Source organism: Colias eurytheme, chromosome 7 (assembly GCF_061535395.1).
Source record: "Colias eurytheme isolate Ceu_HAF_F1 chromosome 7, ilColEury1 Martin Lab GWU primary, whole genome shotgun sequence".
NCBI lineage: Eukaryota > Metazoa > Arthropoda > Insecta > Lepidoptera > Pieridae > Colias > Colias eurytheme.
The window spans coordinates 8224260-8245982 of record NC_142986.1 but is presented as its reverse complement, the minus strand read 5'-3'; the positions used below and the strand labels follow the sequence as shown (position 1 = coordinate 8245982).

Below are 21723 nucleotides of genomic sequence, written 5' to 3'. Positions count from 1 at the left end.
TATGTTGGCCTCTCCGGTTCACGACGTATAGTGTATATTTTGATGGGTTTGTTTTTAGTAGATAGTAGTGTTGTTACCCTAGCATCGGCAAATCGATATCGATATCGTAATCGAAATGAAGGGGGAAATGATCTTAAAGGGACATCACTAGAAACGTCAAGTTCGAAATGTTAGGTTGACAGCAATATATTTCATTTTTGACGCATAAACATTCACGTGAGCTCGGAATCAAAGTGATCAAAGTACAAGACGTATACGAGAGTGCCTTCTCTTACGCAGTATAATCTCTTAGACCGTATTCAGAAAGAAAGCTGTATATAAGCGCTTACCGGCGCGTGACAGCGCTGGTATGAAGATTGAAGATAGAAAATTTGATTACCTAAATTATTAATAATAGCTATGGACTTTTTGTTTAAGGTCAAGTGATCGTACTAATCATAGGGATATTTGTTCTTAAGTTATATTTGATAAAAGGTACGTCTCATCTGGTAATTAGATCAGTGAAGGTCGATCTTCCACCGGCTCAGACCAAGTGCTATCTAGGTAAAGGTTCTTTCCAATTGTAACATATAATGTTTGCATCAGTTCAGCAGTTAATTTTCTAATTAATATGCGACCATTGATTCATCTAGTCTACAAATATGATCAAATCAGCGACAAAAAGAGAGTAAAGTTTCACCTACGAAATTTTATATGGCAACAATATGTGCTTATGCAAACAATAATACTCAAACATCGACAAACTAGTTAATCGATGCATATAATTATAAGGTAAAGACAATAAAAATCACGCTCATTGCTATCGTTTATTGATTTAAAATACAAAACTTAGTGACATAAAGCTCTATCCTTTTATTGTTACAGTGCCTGCGAACTGACAATCCGATAGGAAATAAACATATAATTCCGAACACACCACATTAATGTCACAGTACAAATAAATATTATAATACATTACATATTGAAGCGCAGGGCATGTCCCGCTGTGTGGGCGTCGTTCATATTGACGCAGGATTCCAATCTTACACGCACTTCGACATCGACTTACTTTCTGATATCACATATTTTTTCCGTAACAGTACTTTAAAAGCGGCGATTAAAAAATATTCACGTCAAATCATGTAAGTTTCGTAAAGGAGAAAATAAGTCAACACCAACGTCGATCTTTATTACGATACAAAAATTTTCCATCAAATCATCTCGTACATGATTATAAGAACGTCACAATAGCTGAGTACAATGAATAAGAAAATAAGTTACATTATTATTTTGGAAACCCGCCTATGAAATATTATCACCCTACTATGAATATCTTGTTTCCCATACCTATTTCTTATATTCCTAACAGTCCTATACCTCATGAAGCAAAAAAGTATTATTACAGTAAATATTATACAGATAAGAGAGAAATTCAATATTTCAGAAGAGCGAGTTAAGGGATAGATTCAAATCTACAATTAAATCAAATTGGAAGTCATAGCGTTAACGAAGAGGCGAATACTTTCATGCTTCATGTATTAAATGAACAATTGTACCATACAAATGTGTATTTTAAAATAACTTTTTTTCGGGAAAGGAGCTTTATAAAAAATTCACGGCAACATTCTGCAGCACAAAAAAATCTGCGTTCAGTTGCAATATCAACAAATTAGCGGGTTCACTCTGAGCGCCAATCTCAGTCGACGTACACCAACTATAAACAATTGAAAAAAATATAGTTTGCTAATTCACGAAGCTCCAGAATAAACCCGCTAATCCTAAGGCCCGCTACTGACACCGCTACTTTGCGATCGGACGCACTCTGTAGTCTTCTTAACTTACTTTAATACACAGTTAATATTATTTATGATGTACATGACAAAATATCAGCTAATCATAAGGCATTGCCTAATTAAACAGAACATAATGAGCGCTATACTTAACATTTTACAAACAAACAATGAACCTATTGAAAAATCAAACAATTATCGGTCGAAAGGAACTTATACAAAATTTCCGCATCGATCCATAAATTAAATTGAATAGCCCTAACATTTAACAAGTATCATTTTACCTTCGGTACACTCTTGTTACATTTTCTATATAATTTATAATTAGTATGACAAATCTATATGACGCCGTTATATGTAAAAACTACGCTACATTTGTACATTTGTTTCCGATAATGGGAAGTTTTAAACGATTAGTGTGCGACACGACGCCATTGCGCCCGTGCCGTCAGTATACAAATGATAGTGACAAAAGTCGCAGCACAAAGTCGCACGTGAGTAGCGGGCCTTATCCATAAAAGTTCCGGCACAGTAAGGCAGTGATTTAGTTTGCTATACAAAATATCTCCGTTACAAATTTACGAGCAGTCTGTTGCAATGAGGTTAGTCTATTGTAGATTCAAATCCAAAAAGGTTGAACGAGTCAGTTTATTTAATTTATTAACTCCTATCTGAAATACCCAAACTTTTTATTATATCATTCAACATTCCCGTAACCTACAAATACATTTTGTGTTTTATAGAATTACCTATACACTATTCATTTGCTTTACATATCCTCAGAATAATCCAATGGGTTAAAAAATAACCTATATTTATGTAAACACAATACATGTGTTCAAATGTACATAACCTCAAATCTTATGCATTCGAGATTGGAAATAAAAAACATTATACAATATACAACAACTCTGAAATGCGAGGGCAAAGTTTCAAACTATTTTCCACGCGAGAGTTTTTTTTAAAGGATCGAATCGAGCCAATCAAAAAATACCCTCGCGCGTCACATTTTATTTTTACATATTCCGTCATAATTTGTCGAGTCGATACAAAACGAAATTTCAGTTTGGCCCTTTGATTTTCAGTCATCAGTTGCCGACACTTTTTACAAAATATAAAGCTCGCGAAAGAAACTGAACGAAAGCTTAACTAGCATAGACGTAACTAAACTATAGATTAAACGGTTCGAGTCGCAGTCTGTAACCATCGCAAGTCCGTCTCCTAAATATGTACAATATTTATTTTCTACCATATTGCGTTCATGATATGCATTGCGTAACAATAAAAAAACCTAGCTTTCGGGCCGTCAACGCGTCCGGGCGGGAACTCTCTAAGTACGGTCGAATGAAGCAACTTGAAGGAGGTAATTCACCACGAGTCACGAGTCACGAGTCACGACGCGACGGATCGTCACCGCACTTCCCGACGGTCAGACTTATCGCGTTAAATAAAAATATAGAGTTATAAATATGGTCCATAGTGGGCACTGTCACTGCGGCCCGCTAGCCCCACCAGCTAGTGTATGGCCACGGGGCTGTGCTGCAGCGTGCACACGGCCTGCAGCAGGTCCTCCTCGCGCCGCGCTAGTGGATGGCCACGGGGCTGTGCTGCAGCGTGCACACGGCCTGCAGCAGGTCCTCCTCGCGCCGCGCTAGTGGATGGCCACGGGGCTGTGCTGCAGCGTGCACACGGCCTGCAGCAGGTCCTCCTCGCGCCGCGCTAGTGGATGGCCACGGGGCTGTGCTGCAGCGTGCACACGGCCTGCAGCAGGTCCTCCTCGCGCCGCGCGCTCTCCACCTCCATGCGCTCGGCGCCGCCCCACAGCCGCCCGCCGCCCACTGCCACACACACACAACACGACTTTATTATAAGTAAAGTAGGTTTACGATCGAGATGTTAACGTGATAACGTCTTATTGGTGGCAGCGCTCGAGATGAGACGGGAGATCGGTCCGTCTCTCTCTCGTTATACCTGCGATCGCGCTCGTGAGGTTTTGGTGTGACACAAGTTTCTGAACATGTCACCCGACTAAAACGATTTTAAAAACGTTATCACGTTAAAATTATTTATTCTTTAAGACACGTACAGTCATAATACATACATTACATAGTGCTTAATACAGTTTCTTAAAGAAAAACGTTTATTATCGAGTTATATAGTGGCGAAACTGACTTTGTACTTGAAAATGTTGCCACCCCATCGTGTAATACGAGATATTTTGACGTGACAACGTCTTATAATTCGATAGAGCCGGCTGCACGCACGAAAAAACATGACTCATGCGGCGTTACCTCGCTCTGAGGCGTTCCATGTAAGGCTTGAAGTGCAAGCGAGAGCGCGGAACGAGCGACAAAGAAGCGCAATCGGACGTTGTCACGTTCAACTATCGTCAGTAAACCGACTTTACAGACAATCAATTTTTTTTAAACATTGCAATACAGTAGTAGAATGTTTATTTTATGTAACTTATAAACTTGGTGCATCTAAATAGAGTTATTTCGTGAACTTTTCCGAGTACAAATTCAATTTCTTGTATAATCGGTAAAGATAAGCAATTTGTCTAAGGGATTATCTATTTGAGGGATACTAATTAACCTTTTCTATAGATATTTGATTACTCATATCGATTATATTGTTATAGTAATTGATTTTTATACACTGTTGCAATCTAAATATTACGAAATACTTGAAGTATGGTTATATGAAAGCTTATATAAAACGAAAAAACTGAGACAGAATAAAATCTGCATATTTAACCTTACACTTCAGAACTGAAGAATAAAACTAAATATTAATTTAATATGCGTGAAATAATGATCACATATTGCAGATAAAAAAACAGTGCAAAAAGAAACAGAAGCCATGCGTGTGATACATAGGAATCATGTCGTGATGCATTATGATATGATGATTTTGAAATGTACGTTAAAACAACTCCAGTATATTTTTCATAATATGGTCTTATAAATCGAGATGTTTATGAGCATGTTGGGAACATGATTAATAAATAGCACTTTATATGCGTATCAAAAAGTCAATTGTTCATTTTCAGTTTAGCAAAATTAGTACCAATCGACTTTTTATAAAAATAACTGACAGTTTAGCATGTGAACGCATTTGCAGTTATTAAGTGAATCCAAAATTTGCAATGAAGTTGTTAATGTTTTTTCGTACATTTCTCTATGTATTGCGAAATCTATGGCTGTGAATATCATGCAGTGTCACACGAACGACAGCCAAGGAGAGGGAAATGTATGTTAACTTCCGCGCACTTTACGTCACTGATATAAGTCTCTATAGAAATGGCATGAGATGAATGGTACCACGATTGATCCAATCTTCATTATGCCGATACAATAGTTATTTTTTTTAATTAATTAATAACAATTCAATATGATTGATATTTAACTGCTTCAATCTATAGTAAATGGTAATTCTACGAGCTCATAGAGCTCATAAGTTATCTCCACGTAACATTAACATTCATACAACTAAATTTTGAGATATTGTAGTTATTTATCAATTATCACATAAGAAATCTTGTCGAACACTATTTAGACCGAGTATCGAATGCGAGGCAGCCAACACGACATTAGGTTATATGCGGATATATGCAAATATAAGTGAATATATTATGCGGATATATGCGGACTTATGCGGGTATATGCAGGTATATGCGGATTACGCTGGTATATGCGGATTACGAGGGTATATGTGGATATGTGCAAGTATATGCGGATATCTGGATATATGCAGGTATATGCGGATTACGTGGGTATATGCGGACATATGCGGGTATATGCGGATTACGCGGGTATATGCGGATATGTGGATATATGCGGGTATATGCAGACATATGCGGGTATATGCGGTTTGGGGCGGGGCATGTAAGTACGGCACGTGAGTCAGACCTGTGACAAGTTAGAGGCGGCGTTAGTGTCGCGCGGGCGTGCCGCCGGACCGCTCTAGTCATCGCGGGTCCGACGGAACATCTGCCATCAACACACACATCACGTTATTTCATGGAAATCACCTTTTTTTAATGCTTCTCTTTATGGTTTGCGGTTGCGTTATGATAGTCGCGTTGTGTGTGACTGTTTTATCGACGTGGAAATACATTATCAAACTCTCACTATTTTATATACTTATTTTGGTCTTCGAAGGGAAAAGAGCACAAGAGCTTATGCACTAACTGATTTTACTACCCTCGTGAGTTGCGAATAAAGGCTTGAAAAATCATAGATTGATAAAATGCAGATAATTAAGCAGCACACACGAATAATTAAAACATTCTTAGAATACTATAATAGAATACATGACATTTTGCTCCAAAATTTTTAACAATTCTACTTGGCTCTTGTTAATTTTGGCACTATTAAAAAAATTAGTTAACGCAACTATCATAACGCAATAAATATAAAACAAAAGCTTTTATCACACCTTTATTCAAAGCTGTAACATTTAAACAACACATTTAAAAATAATAAAAAGAAAAATAAAAAAAAAACTACCACAATAAACAAATTACACATACGCCTTTAATCAACATTAATTTCATTTCGACGACGGTGTGAGAAAAACTTGCCATGTGAAAAAAAAAAAACTTTTATTATTTTTTATTTTTTTACAGGTAACTTCCATGACGAAGACCCGTCGGACATACAGCCGCTCAGTTGGAGATGACATGATGAAATGTTAGCACACGAGACAAGCTTCTGATGATAATGTTAGATGTCACATCTACACAGTATCATGACAACACTGAGGCTCGATACACATCGTTATATACAACTATTGCTATCTCTTTCACATCTGTAATGTTAGAGAGAGACAAAGCTCAATAAATATTAAAATTTTGTATTTTATGGAAATTAAACACGACAAATTTATGTAAAAATTTAATTAGTTTCTGTTGCTTCTAGAGTATTATAGATGCGTTTTTTTGTGAATGTGTATCGAGTCTAACACCATTTGAACACCGAAGTTAAACAGCGAGTATGACAGATTATTTATATAAATAAATAGATATATAGCGGCACGAATGAAATGAATCTTGTATAAGAGGCATTATAAACATCGAATACAATATTTAACAGCACAATCAATTTTGATGTAAATTGTTAATAAATTACACATAATATCGCACAGAGACAACTTTTGTTATTCCTTAAAATAAAGATACACAATGATTATAAATTACTATGAATTTTAATTTACAGTATCATTTGTTTGATCAGTAGATATACAGTCATATTTCTAATAAAGCTTGAAGTTTGAGAATAAAATAATTTAAAAATGTATCTCACAAAAATTGTCAATGTGTGAAATTAACACATAATATAGTCTGTTGTGATCAAGATTCTGTTAAGGCAGGTTATGTTTATATGTGGTTTTGTTATATAGGATGTAGTTTATGCATGTATGTGTTATAGTCATGTAGCATTTGGTACAGTCATGTGGAATTTCCTATAATCGTTTAGAGTCTGATTAACTTAGGTAAACCATACCGGTTTAGTAATGTGTGGTCTGTTGTAATGAATGTTTTGTTTCAGTAATAAGTCACGTAGTGTTCCGTATAGTCATGTGGTGTTCAATATAGTCATGTAGTGTTCAGTATAGTCATGTGGTGTTCCGTATAGTCACGTGTAGTCACGTGTAGTCACGTGTAGTCACGTGTGGTCAACTGACCGTGCTGGTGGTGCGACTGCGCCTGCGCCTGCTGCGTGTTGGTGGACTCGTCGGCGGTGCGCTTGAAGAAGTTGTGCTGCAGCGCGTAGTACGGCGTCACGCGCTGCTTCGGGTCGTACTCCAGCATGCGCAGGATCAGGTCCTGGAAATTGTATGTGTCATTTTATGAAATGGTTCTTTACAAATGGTAATATTTTGATAAAACAACATTTTTTTCTAGATTATTTATAATGTCTGTGCATACAAGAGCATGTTTTGATGATTACAACTACGTCACATACTATAGCACCCAACGCGTCGCTCGCCTGACGCTTGCACACTTATCTAAGTCTTACAACGTAAGTCGGTTATAACGATCTTATTAATCCAACTTTATAAAATAGAGAAGTGTGTTGATAACTATAAAATTATACGGTGTGTATCCAGTTCAAATTATATATTACGACTAACTTATATTTTAACTTACTAGCTGTGCTCAGCAGTTTCACTCGCATTGCTCCGCTCCTGTTGGTCTTAGCGTGATGATATCATTAGCCTATAGCCTTTCTCGATAAATGGGCTATCTAACACCGAAAGATCGTGGCGTTCAAACAAACAAACTCTTCAGCTTTATAATATTAGTATAGATTACATACTAAATTCTATTTCACTATTTTGCTCCTTGTACCATTAGCTACATACATCCCACACTCACAGACGCAACGAGTGCAACTAAACGAGTATTATAACGCGAATCATGTAAAAAGAACGCTGGATGAAAGTGATGGGGTGTGTTTTGGCATGTATCGAGTTTAGCACGAAAATTATTTGCTGCTTATTTTATTTTTGAAGTAGGTTCTCGAGTCGTAGCTTCGCAACTACATATTTGTTATTCTTATGGCTGGCGTCCATTAGGCGGATCGGGCCGGGCCGCATCGCAACGCAAAAATACGCCGGCCTATATTTTGTATGAAACATCGTCCATTAGCGACGGATCGGGTCGGGGCGGGCCGCAACGCATTGGCGGATATCGCTTCGCAGGCGGATTTCTGCCGGCGGTGCGCTGCGGCCCGGCCCGCCCCGACCCGTCTAGTGGACGCAGGCAGGCGGATGTGAGCGGCGAGCGTCTGTTAGATGAAATCCGCCGCGCCCCGTACAGGTGGACGCAGGAGCAAACAGCGCGTCCATTAGAGACGGCCCGTTGCGATGCGGCCCGGCCCGATCCGCCTCTAATGGACGCCTAGCATTATACCACCTCATAACACCAAATAGACCAATAAATCGCCAATGCGCAGCTTAACCGTCAGCGTTCTTTTTACATGACGCGACCTATAACATTCTGCCACGTGTATACCCTTACCTTGAACTTGAGGTAGTCGGATACAGAGTGTCCGGGCTCACCGCGGCGCCGTGCGGCCGGCCCGCCGCCCTCCACGCCCAGTATGTCGTGCAGCCGCCGCGTGCCCGCCGCCCGGTACTTTCTGTAGCCGCTGCAAAATATTTACATCACATTATTAATTACTATAATTTTGTTTTAACTAAAAAAAAAAACTATAAACCGCCTTCAAATTTTCAGAATTAAAAAAAAAAATAATTGGTACTGTTCAAGTATATTTTACAATATAGTTTATTTTTGTCTTGTATGAATGTGATTAAACTAGTATGAAATAAACAGTCAAAGTGAATACACGTATTTTTCTTCAATATCCCTCTACTGTGCTAATTTGAACCTTAACACAATAAACAGGTACCAACTTTCAAATAAAAAAAAAGCCTTATTTATTTAGGGCCAAAGCAAAACACTGTACGTTAAAGAGGACGTGAATAAAATTTACGATCGATGTTAATGATTGATCTATCGAATATCAATCTATGGTCCAGAACCAAAATTTGCAACCACAGTCGAAGGATTGTTTGTGTTGGTATGCAGATAAGAGTTCGATCGTTATGTGAAAGATACCTTTTTTATTTAATAAAAAAAATAATATCAGTACATACCCATCTTTACTCGCTACTTTCTTTAGTACATAACCGCCGCCCTCTGACGCCGGTAATTTGTCGAAGAATTTCCTAGTTTTGTGTGCCTGAAACAAAATGTGTGTAATATTAAACATTTATACGTGGAAACTGTCTGTTCGTGTTTTAGTTTGGCTAGAGACAAAGTCAAAGGAGATAATGGGTTTTAATATAGATACAATTTAGAACTTCTAGAATTTTAGAGATAGATATAGATACTATTTTAGCTCCCCTTACCCTGTAAAGGTATAAATTTATGCGAAACATGAAGTCGTTCTAGAAATTTCGAACTCTATAGGCATTATTCACTTAAATCATTATATGATCAGTATAGATAAAATAATGAAAACATCAATTTAAATTATTTTTAATTGTAGTTACTTACCCCTTCAATCAAAATTCAATCTAAAACAAAACGCGCGACAAGTTCATGTCAACTTAAGGGCTATAACATATCATTAACAAATCAATATTTAGCGTCCAAAAATACGCATCTAGCATTAGTCGTACATACGATTTCAATATTTAATAACAAAATACAGTAATAGACCGGGAGATACTGACACAAAATTTCGAGTCATTTGTAACAAGGATGGCGGTTCTACAGGGGTCTTAGTACGCAATGACAAAAAGAAAAATGATGGTGTGAACGCTGGTACCGGTGGCTTAGTCGCGTGGGCGTTTGTCGAACTCGTCGGAAAAATAGCGAAAGTCAAACGATTTGTAACACAAAAATTTTAGAATTTACCGATAGCCCATAAAAAAGTAGTAGGCGGTAGTGTCATGCCATACTTTTCCGGTGTGACTTACAGCCCGCCATACCGATGCGAATGTGTTGATTTAAATAAAACAATCATTCAACCATTTGTACCAGGCTAACTTTTGCACAGGTAACTATCGTCGTGCAGCCATTTACGAAAATCGCCATGCCATACTTTTCGGACGATTCCAAATGGTCGCCATACCGCCGAAAATCTGCAAAAAATTTTTATTTCGCCAAACTTTTTGTACCAGTATTGCATTTGGATTTTTGGAGAGTATTTGATAAAATGTGACCATTATTATATTTGCCATACTTCTAGTAGGGGGAAAAAGTGCTGTCATACTTGAAAACTTAATTTATTATTAATTTATATAAGTGAAGATTTCCAACACATAGATCTTTGAAATTTTGTATTTACATTTGTTGATCCTCAAACTTACAGGAAAAATAAGTGCCATACTGTTACAAATCGTCTGACTTTCGCTATTTTCCGACGAGTTCGACTAACGCCCACGCGACTAAGCCGCCGGTACCAGCGTTCACGCCATCGTTTTTCTTTTTGTCATTGCGTACTAAGACCCCTGTAGAACCGCCATCCTGTTACAAATGACTCGAAATTTTGTGTCAGTATCTCCCGGTCTATAAGTAGGTCAGACGAGCCACAAAAGGGGGCAATTACACGGCGTTTACACATAGTTCCAACTTTGACAATTAACACGAATTTTCAGTCATTACCTCATTGCGTGGAAAATCTCACGAGTGGAGTCGTATGGACGCGTTAAACAGGGATATCTAACACTGGGGGCTTACTTATAAACAATTCGAGAAGGTGATTAACCTTATTTGTGGTTTCGTGTGTGTGAAAAGTGGGAATGATATAACAACATTACATAATATTTAATTATTTTTAGTACTTTTTTGATTCGTCTCATCCGATGCATTCAACTCATTCATTGGCAATGTAACACTACTTATCGCACAATAACTTTTTCTTCTTTTGCGCAATCCTTTTAACTTAGAAAAAATTCCCAAGAGTTACGAATAGTATCCTTACCTGATCCAATAAATGGTCTGGCGGCATGCCGAGCACCTCGACGATCTTGTTCATCTGGTCGAGCTCATTGGCTCCACTGAACAAGGGTTCGCCGGTGTGCATCTCTACGAGTATGCACCCGAGCGACCACATGTCGATCGCGAGGTCATAAGGGATGCCTAGTAGCACTTCTGGTGAGCGGTAGAACCGCGACTGTATGTATTGGTATATCTGTGAAGACACAATATGTTACTATAGTGATGTAAACAAGCAATCGAACAACAGTTATCTCTTTGGAGACACCAGTTCATTTAGTGATGTATTGGAAACAGACAATAGAACAACGTCTTTTTTTGTAAGTGTCATAATATTTTTTTTTATAAAGGATAGAAAGTTACTCTATTTAACGATAAACCAACAAATAAAAACAATAGCTAAACCTTTTCATAATGCCATTACGACGGCAATATAAAATATTTCATCAAAACACACTTTCTCATAAAACAGAAAATAAATAATAAATCAGATTGCATTTAATATTTACAATAGGTGCACATTACAGCACAACTGTTGCATTACACCTCATTACCATACATAAACCGGGTGCAATTAAACATAAAAAAGCACGTGCACATTTAAATTAATATCAATAAATGCAAATCGCAATGTCCACGCTCTCCAAGCATGATTTATTCGTAACATAAACAACGCGAGGAAGTCGTGTGCGTCGCAGTATTGACTTTAATACGTCTTTTAATTAATTACAAGAGTATCAATGACACTGATTACCGCGCCATTATTTTATTTTTTATATAAACAATGAGAAATGTCCGGCGGTCGGTGCGTTTATTGGTTCGCACAACAAAGAACCATTGACGCGCAATTTACGATAGATAACCTTTGGCACTGGGTTGTCTCAATTAAAATTTTCACGTCATTACGTGATTTCTGATTATGGTGTTGGTCTTTATGTAATTTATTAATGAATAAACTACTTTCATGATTAGAACATCGATCTGTGATTGTAGTTAAAAATTTGTAACAACAATATTTATCTGACTAGCCAGCACGACGGAGTTTATTTTTCTTGCATTTATATGCATTATTGTTTAGCACGCGTTGTGAGGTCAATGTTTGCTGGTCTTTAATTACAAATACAGTGTCATTGAATAGAGTTAAATTACGAATTTGCAAATGCGAATTATTGGCGCCATTTCCTTCCTTACTCCTTTTTTGTATATTTATTAATATGTACCTAACACAATTACATTGCATCTATATGTTACGGCTAAAGGTAGGTGAGAACATAAACTTAAGATTAGCCGGCTAAACTTAGGTTTATTTTCGACGAGGTGTTAATGTTAGTTTGTTCTATCTTTAGCCGGCTAAACTTAAGTGTAACCGCAGGCCCGTGGCTAAAAATGTCGGGGTGGGTAGATTTGGTTACTATAATACATGTAAGGAACAGGGCGAGTGTTTTCTGGCACTTCGCCGGCTGCTGCCGCAGCACGCTCGCTGCGCTCGCTCGGCTCGTGCGGGTCTTAAGAGTTCTAACCTAACCTAACCTAGCCACCAGCTTTCTGCCCTGAGTCGGGGTGGGTAGATTTGGTTACTATAATACATGTAAGGAACAGGGCGAGTGTTTTCTGGCACTGTGCGGGCCCCTCAAGCCCTCCACCGGTCCGGCGCTAACCAAATCTACCCACCCCGACATTTTTAGCCACGGGCCTGCGGTTACACTTAAGTTTAGCCGGCTAAAGATAGAACAAACTAACATTAACACCTCGTCGAAAATAAACCTAAGTTTAGCCGGCTAATCTTAAGTTTATGTTCTCACCTACCTTTAGCCGTGACATATATATGTAAGTCACAATCGGTCCTCAAAATTTAGAATCTATAAGTATCCTACCATATATGAGTATATCAGAATGCCACTGATTAGACCGCACCGACAATGATAACCGAGTACATTATATTATGCAATGATTATGCCATAAACAGATAATATTCGTCACGATACATCGATACGTGTGCTTGGTTACAATTTATTGCGTTTTCAGATCAGGGGCAATGTATTGTAAATTTAAAAATACATTTATCGCAATCTTAACATGACGCGCGTTACTAGTTATGAGCGGTTTTTAATATGCCAGAAATCTGAATAGACCATCTACCGATTTCATGTGGTTGCTACGAGCTTTTATCTATATACTAATATTTTATAGAGAAAGATTAGTGTTTCTGTAAACAAAAACTCAAACTACAGGATCAATTTCAAATATTCATCAGCTGCAGGAAGTACTATGTTAAACATAAGCTATATTCGATTTATATAGTCTATTTTATGATAGCATAATTAAATATCTATTAAGAAATCTTGTATTTTGATTAAAATATACTCGACTATTTCGTCACCGCGCGACGCTCGGAGCGAAAATAGATTTATTGTTTTACACTAGACAGTACTTTCAGAATTTTAATTGCTCCAACTACGGCCCACGTACAAATCGATTTTCCAAATTAAAATTTCAAAACCTAGACAAATGGCCTCATTAGTGTCCGATTTATTCGTGAACATGTTTTTACATAAAATCGAATTGAATTTAAATAAAATCGAAAAAAAAACAAGCATTAATTTACTACCATTGATTTCTAGAAACCACTAACAGCTCAAAAAAAAAGAACTTAAATTTTGTTAATCTGGTTTGTCATCATTGGAAATTCAACTCAATCATTGCACTTTGTTTTTACCTTATAGCACAAATATTTCTTTATGACGAGTTACCCAAAAAACCAGTTAGTTATAAATGTTAGGTATTATGGACCCTCTTAACAATGGGCAGCGTTGGGCGAGTAGAGGTAATCACGATAGTGTACAAGGCCTAATGTCTATGGTCGGCCATCATTGTAGATGTTTATTCATAATCGCCGTAATGGCGGCAAACATCGACCATTATTTGTTGGACAACGCTGCCCATTATTAAGAGGGCGCAATAAATGTAGACAAAAACAATTAATATAAATAATTAATGAAACACAGCACTCACCCGTTGTCCTAACTGACACGAACTACCAAAGTCGACAATTTTAATCGCCGACCTCTTCGGATTGCACAGGAGAATGTTCTCCGGTTTTAGATCACAGTGAATTATATTTAGTTCTGTAACAAATGATTTATATTCATTGTTAAATGACACACATATTATATATACACATACTTCAAGTTACAGTATACAAAGTCTTGCAACTGTATTGATACTTAACATAGTACGATTTTTACAACTGGGGATGCTGATCATATAGAGATAATAAAAGTAAGCTGCTAAGATAAAATATATTACTATGTTTCGTGAACTTATACTACAACCAACGTAATAAGTTGATGGAATAAACTGCTATAATAATATAAAAAAATCAATTATTTAAAACGCATACAAATGATGATGATGCGCTGTGTACGTTTACACTGTACGTACGCCCGATTGTGCGTGAAAATTGTACCTTCACTTATTAAAAGAATTGAAACATTTACACTGTGAAAATTTTCTTGCAGATAAATCGCAACGAAAACAAATAAAACAAATCACCGGATTTGCTTCGAAACAGGAGCGTGGTGAACAGCTACTACGCGAACTTGCGCGTTCTCTTATTGAATTGTCGAATTGTTGAAACCCTTCTCTTATTAAAACAGTTGACATATAGCACTAACATTCCTACAGTCAAAACATAAACTCACCGGGTTGACTAAGGAACAGGAGCGCGGTGCACAGCTGCTGCGCGAACTTGCGCGTGAGGTTGAGCGACACGCCGCGAAAGTTCGTGTTGCGCAGCAGGTCGTACAGGTTGTACGACAGCAGCTCGAACACTAGGCACAGGTGGTTGCGCCACATAAAGTGCCGCTTCAGTTTCACTGTAAACCACGATGGACACATTAATATCAAAATCCTACTACTATTATAAAGACGAAAGTTTGTAAGTATGGATGTATGGATGTTTGTTACTCTTTCACGCAAATACTACTGAACCGATTACAATGAAATTTAGCACAAATATAGAGGGTAACTTGGATTAATACATAGGATAGGTTTTATCCCGGAAATACCACGGGAACGGGAACTATGCGGGTTTTTCTTTGAAAACGCGGGCGAAGCCGCGGGCGGATAGCTAGTATAAAATATGTAGGCGTACCTAAACTACTTAATATTATTAAGACAAGATTTGATATTTTATTCGTTACGATCAGATGCATACAAAAGTATATGCATTTCTAGTAGAAGACTGCTAGATATAAGACCACTGATAAACATCAATTAAATTAACTCTTTGAAAGCTACATGGGTATAGAACATGGGAATATTATATGAGTAGCATAGGCTTAATCTAAACTGAGTATAGTATAATATCTACGAATTTGTTGTATGTTTGTGCAGTGCAACTCAGGTGAGAGTCGTATTGATGCAAGATCGAATTTTTGACCACCGGTCGACCCTATTGCACGCCTCATAAGCGAAGCGTTGAGGTGGGTACTACTGTCACTTCGCGCAAAACATCTGATTTTTCAAACTTAAAATGTCTTTATGTATCATACATTGCACTTGTAAGATAATACATACACACACATATTAAGAAAAAACACTATTTTTAACGTTCATGATATTTTAGATGTCATTTTTGTTATTTAAACTAGTTAAAAAACAGTTTAAAAAAGTTCTGTCTTGGACGTCCGTGTGTCTGTATGTGCGGATCCTTTTTCTTGTTAACACGATAGCGACCAAAATACTTTACTAATCGAGTCTTTTTTTTTTCTCTTACGCTTGAGTATGCTCAGGAATAGAACCCTTTCATTTTTCAGGGTCTGATTCGATGTGGTTTAATTGTTATTAAATAAACAAAAATAATAATTAATAAATATTTATTAAAAAAAAAATATGAGGCGTGCACTTTTGGATTTTCCAAAGGAGAATGGGCATTTTACTATGGAAGTTGGGCCTGAACCCTTGAGTTGGACCAATACACATGAGATATTGTTTTTATAATAGATCATAACACATACATAACGGGAATAATATATATAAAAAAATAATCAACCGGGTTTTTGTACAGTCACATCAAGTTTTATTTCTTTGTGTATAATATTTCTTGCAATAAATAACTGTTATAAGACAATGACAATATCTTTATGTTACTCCAATTCACTTTCACTTACAAATACACTAATCTTAAGCCTTCTAATAAACGAAATACACTAATATTATGTTTTGTAACAGGTACCTATACCGTGTTTATTATTATTCAATGTAGTTAGACGTTTTTTGTGGTTAAACTCAGTCACTCGAGTGACATTTTGATTCATATTTACTTCACTCGAATTAAAGACACCGTTATTGTGCGCAAAATAATAGCCAAATAAATAAAACTTTTTGCCTTGACTGTACAAGAACCCGGTTGATTTATATTTTTATTTTATTTATTTCGTAAGGTATGTGTAATGATCTATCACAAAAACAATATTTCGTGTGTATTGGTCCTAGCCCAAGTTTCAGGCCCAATTTGCCCATTCTCCTTTATTTGTAAATTGTAATCAACAGTGTGTATTAAATGGTAAGTATAAAAAAGAAAGAAATAAAGGAGATCGTTTCGATGATGTCACGACATTTGTTCAATGGTTAGATAAAATTATACAAGACCTATTATAATCTATTGAACATTGAAGTTATTAGTTCTGCCCCAAAAAAATTACCACATGAATCTTTAATTTTTCTCTGCCATTTTTAATCCTCCACTAAATTAGCTCATATTGCATTAATGAACAAATAGACCACCACCCCATACGCTAATTGTATCAATTTTGTTAGGATTTATCCTCAAACTATCGTAACCATAATACACGAGCTATCAGCTAATCATATGAATTACATACGTAACCATGAACTAATTCCTTGTTATGCTTTTCGATAAAACGTGGCGACATGGGGAAAAACCGCCACCGAAAACGACTTTTAATTGACCAATTAGACAAATTTGACCTCATATTATTTATCCTTATTTTCCCTATTTTACATACATTAGTTAAATAAATAGATTCTTACCTATATAATACTTATTTTCCGCGTCTGCCCTGTTCATCATTTCTAGTAACTTGACTTCTATTTGTGCCTGATTTAAGAAAGGTTTCTTATTTTTAATAATTTTTATCGCTACTTGACACTGCTCCTCGTGGTCGTAGGCTTTAACAACCTGAAAAAACAACACAATAACATTTTATACCTACTAAGCATTTCATAATATTTTTACTTGATTATCCAAAAATTTTCTATAAAGAAATAATAATATACTTTATTAATAATCATACTATAAGGCATATAATATGTTATTTACTATTATGGAGGCATTCAAATAATCAAACTTACTTCATTAACAACATCAGATACTATTAGATTAGATCGACTTATTTGTACCCCAAATAACGTTTTAATATTTTTTGAAAATGGAATTATGGATTGTTACGTAGAATTAAGGATTGAAACAATCATTGGAACGTGATCGAATGGAAAGTTTTTCTATTTAATGGTGCTCATTAAATATTGTCGAGCTTTAGTCGGGTGTTGGTTGGTTATTGTCATCAGAACATTAATATTGCTCTAAATTCACAATCCCGCTTACAAACATTTCCTAGAAGATATTATAACTAAATCGTTACGCTAACTAATATTTTTTTTTATTTTTATTTGTAGAATTTTATCAACGTTCATAACAAACATTTGCCGTGTTATCGAAACTCATTGATTAGTCAAAAGATCACCCAAACAATTGTATCTTTTCTATTTCATAATAATTTTTAGGTATGTAAAACACGACTAGTGTAACATTACTACTAGTGTTTATGGGCGGTAGTTGTCACCACCTCTTATTGCCTACAAACATCAGGTGTCCCTGCGTCTTTTTTACCCTACCAAAAGCTACACGTACAATTTATTGTACAATATTATTACCTGTCCAAAGGAGCCTTTGCCGATCGGCGAGGAGATCTCGTACCGGTCGAGGAACTTCTCGCCTTGCTTTATGATGTAGTCGTGGTTGTCGTCGTCGTACCCGTCATTGTACAGCTTCCGCTCCTTCTTGTGCGACCCGTCGTCGCCGAGGTACTGCTGCGCTCTCCGCTTCTTCTTCGCGTAGTATACCTGCGACAAACGTTACTGTTAGATTGTTTTATTTGTAACAACAATTTATTATTTGCTTAGTATACATATGGGGGTATATAGAACATAGATTGTTTTACTTGAGACAGAATTTATTTGCGTTGTTTAGCTGTGGGCTGTGGCGAATGTTTTGTTCTGTTCACTATTTTAATTTTTATTTTAGTCTGATTTGTATTATTATTTAGTACATTTATGTATCGTACGCAAAAGTATATTTATAAGGAATCTAAACATCATGTATGTGCTTTGATATACTAGTTTATATAAGATAACCATTTCTGTTACCAGAAAAAAAATGATCATTTTACTTTCAAAAATAATGTATGATTTTGTTTAATAAGACGGAAAAAATATATATCCTTTCAATAAGGTCCGCACCCCGCATTTCCCATTTAGAGGTCACGTATATCGAATTCAATGACAACATGATTAATTGAATACCGCCGAAACCCGGATCAAAGTTCAAACAAGACAGACAATAATAAAACAAAACAACAAGAATAAATAAAGACATTTCATTTCTTCACCTCATTTTTCCCGAAAACTGATTTAATGTTTCCCAGTTTTTATTTGACAGGTGTCCCAACAACAACGGAATTACGAAGCATTGAAATAATTATGTTTTGGTGTTACTTCAAAAGAAATTAATTAATTTCGCTTCAGTCTGATGCTAATCGTCATTTTGGACAGGTCAAAATTGACAATGTCATTTTCGTTAAAAAAAACATCTATTGCACAACCATCCAGTGTTATTTTTATGCCCGTTAAAAATATGAGAAATTATAAAAACATTAGGCAAGCTTTAATATGATATAATCTTTTCAACAGCTATTTCATCATGTAATCACGTCATTACCAACTATTTACGATAGCGATTCACACAAAATCAAACGAGCAAGACAGCTGTGAGAATAAAAAATAACCAAAAGACATAAAAGCAATCACGTCTAGTAGACGCGTCAAAGAAAAAAGCCATCGCATGTGTTATAGGAAATGAAGAGGCGAGGAGAGAGGGAATTTCGACGGACGTTGACCCAAATATGCGGTTGACATTGATCGACGATACTCGATACGTTTATATAAAACATTCATATAATCAACGCATGGATTCGGGACTAGGCAGTTCATTGCTACCGGTTTTTTATGCGGCACCGTCGCGTCTCGACGGCGGACTCGCAGTGACTCATTAATATTATGTTCTCACTACTTGCATGTAATTACTAATGTGAACGCCCATCTAGGTACACGGGCTTCTCTATGCTTTCGATAGAGATTCGATCAGCGTTTCGAAGAGCGTGCGATCGGCCGATCGATGCGTCAGAGGCGCGTCACATGACCTACAATATCTGGCATTCACCACCGTTACGTAAGTAACGTGTCGGACAATATCGGCGACTGCATAGCATTCGCAGCGTGGCGGAAGTGTCGCATATCGACGGGGCCAACCGATAACCCAAATATCTGCCTCCGACCTACATACCTATTACGTGGTATATTTTACAGATGACCGCCGTTATAGCGGCGTGGGTATCGTGAGAGGCAATGGCGCGGATAAATGCGGGCGTGCGACTTGCGTTGCGAGGCTAAGGCGCACTTCCTCGGGGACGTTTGTCGGGTCGGGCGGTGCGTAACTAAGGTCAGTGTTGTCATGTGGGGCGTCATCAATCAGGAGGCTCCGTGGTAGCGGCGGTGAGCAGGCCAGTGACCGCGGCACGTGGTCGAGATGAGCCGTGAGCGCGTCGGGCCGGGGAGACGGCGCGCGGCGGCTGTCATTGATTTTCCCCGCCCCGCGCCCCGCCGCCAGCGGCCCCTCCCCGCCGCGTCTCACCCACTTCCAGCGCCCGATAACGAGGTTAACGGGCGACGTGAGCGTCTCCTAAACTTTAATTATACCCGTACACCCGTCGTGCATGTTTAACCGGGCCTCTATTCAACGTTTTGTTTGCAGCGCACCTGATAACATGATCCACCGTTCGGTTAACTATCTAATGAACGGCGCCGGGATGGCAACTCGAAGAGCGCAACTCGTAGGCTCGTCGCGGACCGACTTCTATTCAAATCCGCTAACTACGTCTCGGCGTAAGCGTGCGACTGGGTAAACTTCGTGAATTTATTATAAACACTCGCTATTGAGCTCCCATGCTCTTTACCTTGTAACTTGCAGCGAAGGAAATAAATTTATTAATAGGCAATAGAACAGCGTGCAACTTCAAGATACGATCTAAATCTATTTATGCTTGTTGCGAAACGATCATTATTAATCTTAAGAGTCTGTGTGGTCGGTCGTGTGTTGTATTTATAGGAAGGGCTGGTGTGGAGAAAGTTGCCCTCTTAAACACGGTACTACGGCGCTATACGATTACTATAAATTTAAATTACGGCTTGTGAAATCAAAACTAAACAATCGCCGACATTTAGTAGCACTCGTATAAATCATCGGGCACAACTTAATTGAACCGATAAAATATAGCTTATAAACGTTACGCGCATTCATCACCGCGTTTGATTCATCGTGAGAACGGCCACTAGATTATTTCGATCTGGTTCGTAACGATTTTTCAAAACGTTTCCTAGTAACCGTTGCATCATGTGTTGCTTGCTCGGTTATCACAAGGCATTATTTCTATAGAGCTAAGAAACCTAATGATTCATTGCCAATCGATATGTGGCTCAAGCGTCGATCACGGTGCAGCATACACGCCAAGAAAAGGTTGTTGCATCATCGTAACATTGCGACTTCCAGTTTTCTCGTTGCATATGACTATAGTTAAAGAATATGAGAACAAAGTTATATTATAAACGGTCCGCCCCGGCTTCGCCCGTGGTACATGTTTATGTTTTCTCTACATAAGAACCATCCTCGTACTTCAAGGAATATAATAAAAAAAGAATTATCGAAATCGGTTCAGCCGTTCTCGAGTTATGCGCTTACCAACACATTTTGCGATTCATTTTTATATATAAGACTAGCGGTCCGCCCCGGCTTCACCCGTGGTACATATTTACGTTTTCTCTACATAAAAACCATCCTCGTACTTCAAGGAATATAATAAAAAAAGAATTATCGAAATCGGTTCAGCCGTTCTCGAGTTATGCGCTTACCAACACATTTTGCGATTCATTTTTATAATATAACTAGCTTTCCGCCTGCGGCTTCGCCCGCGTTTTCAAAAAAAAACCCGCATAGTTCCCGTTCCCGTGGGATTTCCGGGATAAAACCTAGCCTATGTCACTCAGAAATGATGTAGCTTTCCAACAGTGAAAGAATTTTTCAAA

At 37.5% G+C, this 21723-nt stretch overlaps 1 protein-coding gene across 7 annotated transcripts in view; it reads right to left on the bottom strand.

Annotated features, from left to right (window-relative positions):
- Window positions 1-792: 792 nt before the first annotated feature.
- Window positions 793-21723, bottom strand: part of mnb (minibrain) — a 122400-nt gene continuing 101469 nt past the window's right edge. For 5 of the 7 annotated variants that reach the window (XM_090103564.1, XM_090103566.1, XM_090103565.1 and 2 more), the window contains 9 exons: window positions 18241-18429; window positions 17338-17485; window positions 14985-15158; window positions 14296-14408; window positions 11270-11479; window positions 9435-9520; window positions 8797-8926; window positions 7458-7599; window positions 3354-3607 (listed from right to left, as the gene is read on the bottom strand). In XM_090103564.1, coding sequence (XP_089959690.1) covers window positions 3489-3607; window positions 7458-7599; window positions 8797-8926; window positions 9435-9520; window positions 11270-11479; window positions 14296-14408; window positions 14985-15158; window positions 17338-17485; window positions 18241-18429 — 1311 coding nt within the window. In that variant the 3' untranslated portion in view covers window positions 3354-3488. Of the gene's footprint in view, window positions 3608-5680; window positions 5762-7457; window positions 7600-8796; window positions 8927-9434; window positions 9521-11269; window positions 11480-14295; window positions 14409-14984; window positions 15159-17337; window positions 17486-18240; window positions 18430-21723 lie in introns of all 7 variants that reach the window. The other 2 variants (XM_090103570.1, XR_016456911.1) reach the window with 2 other exon arrangements.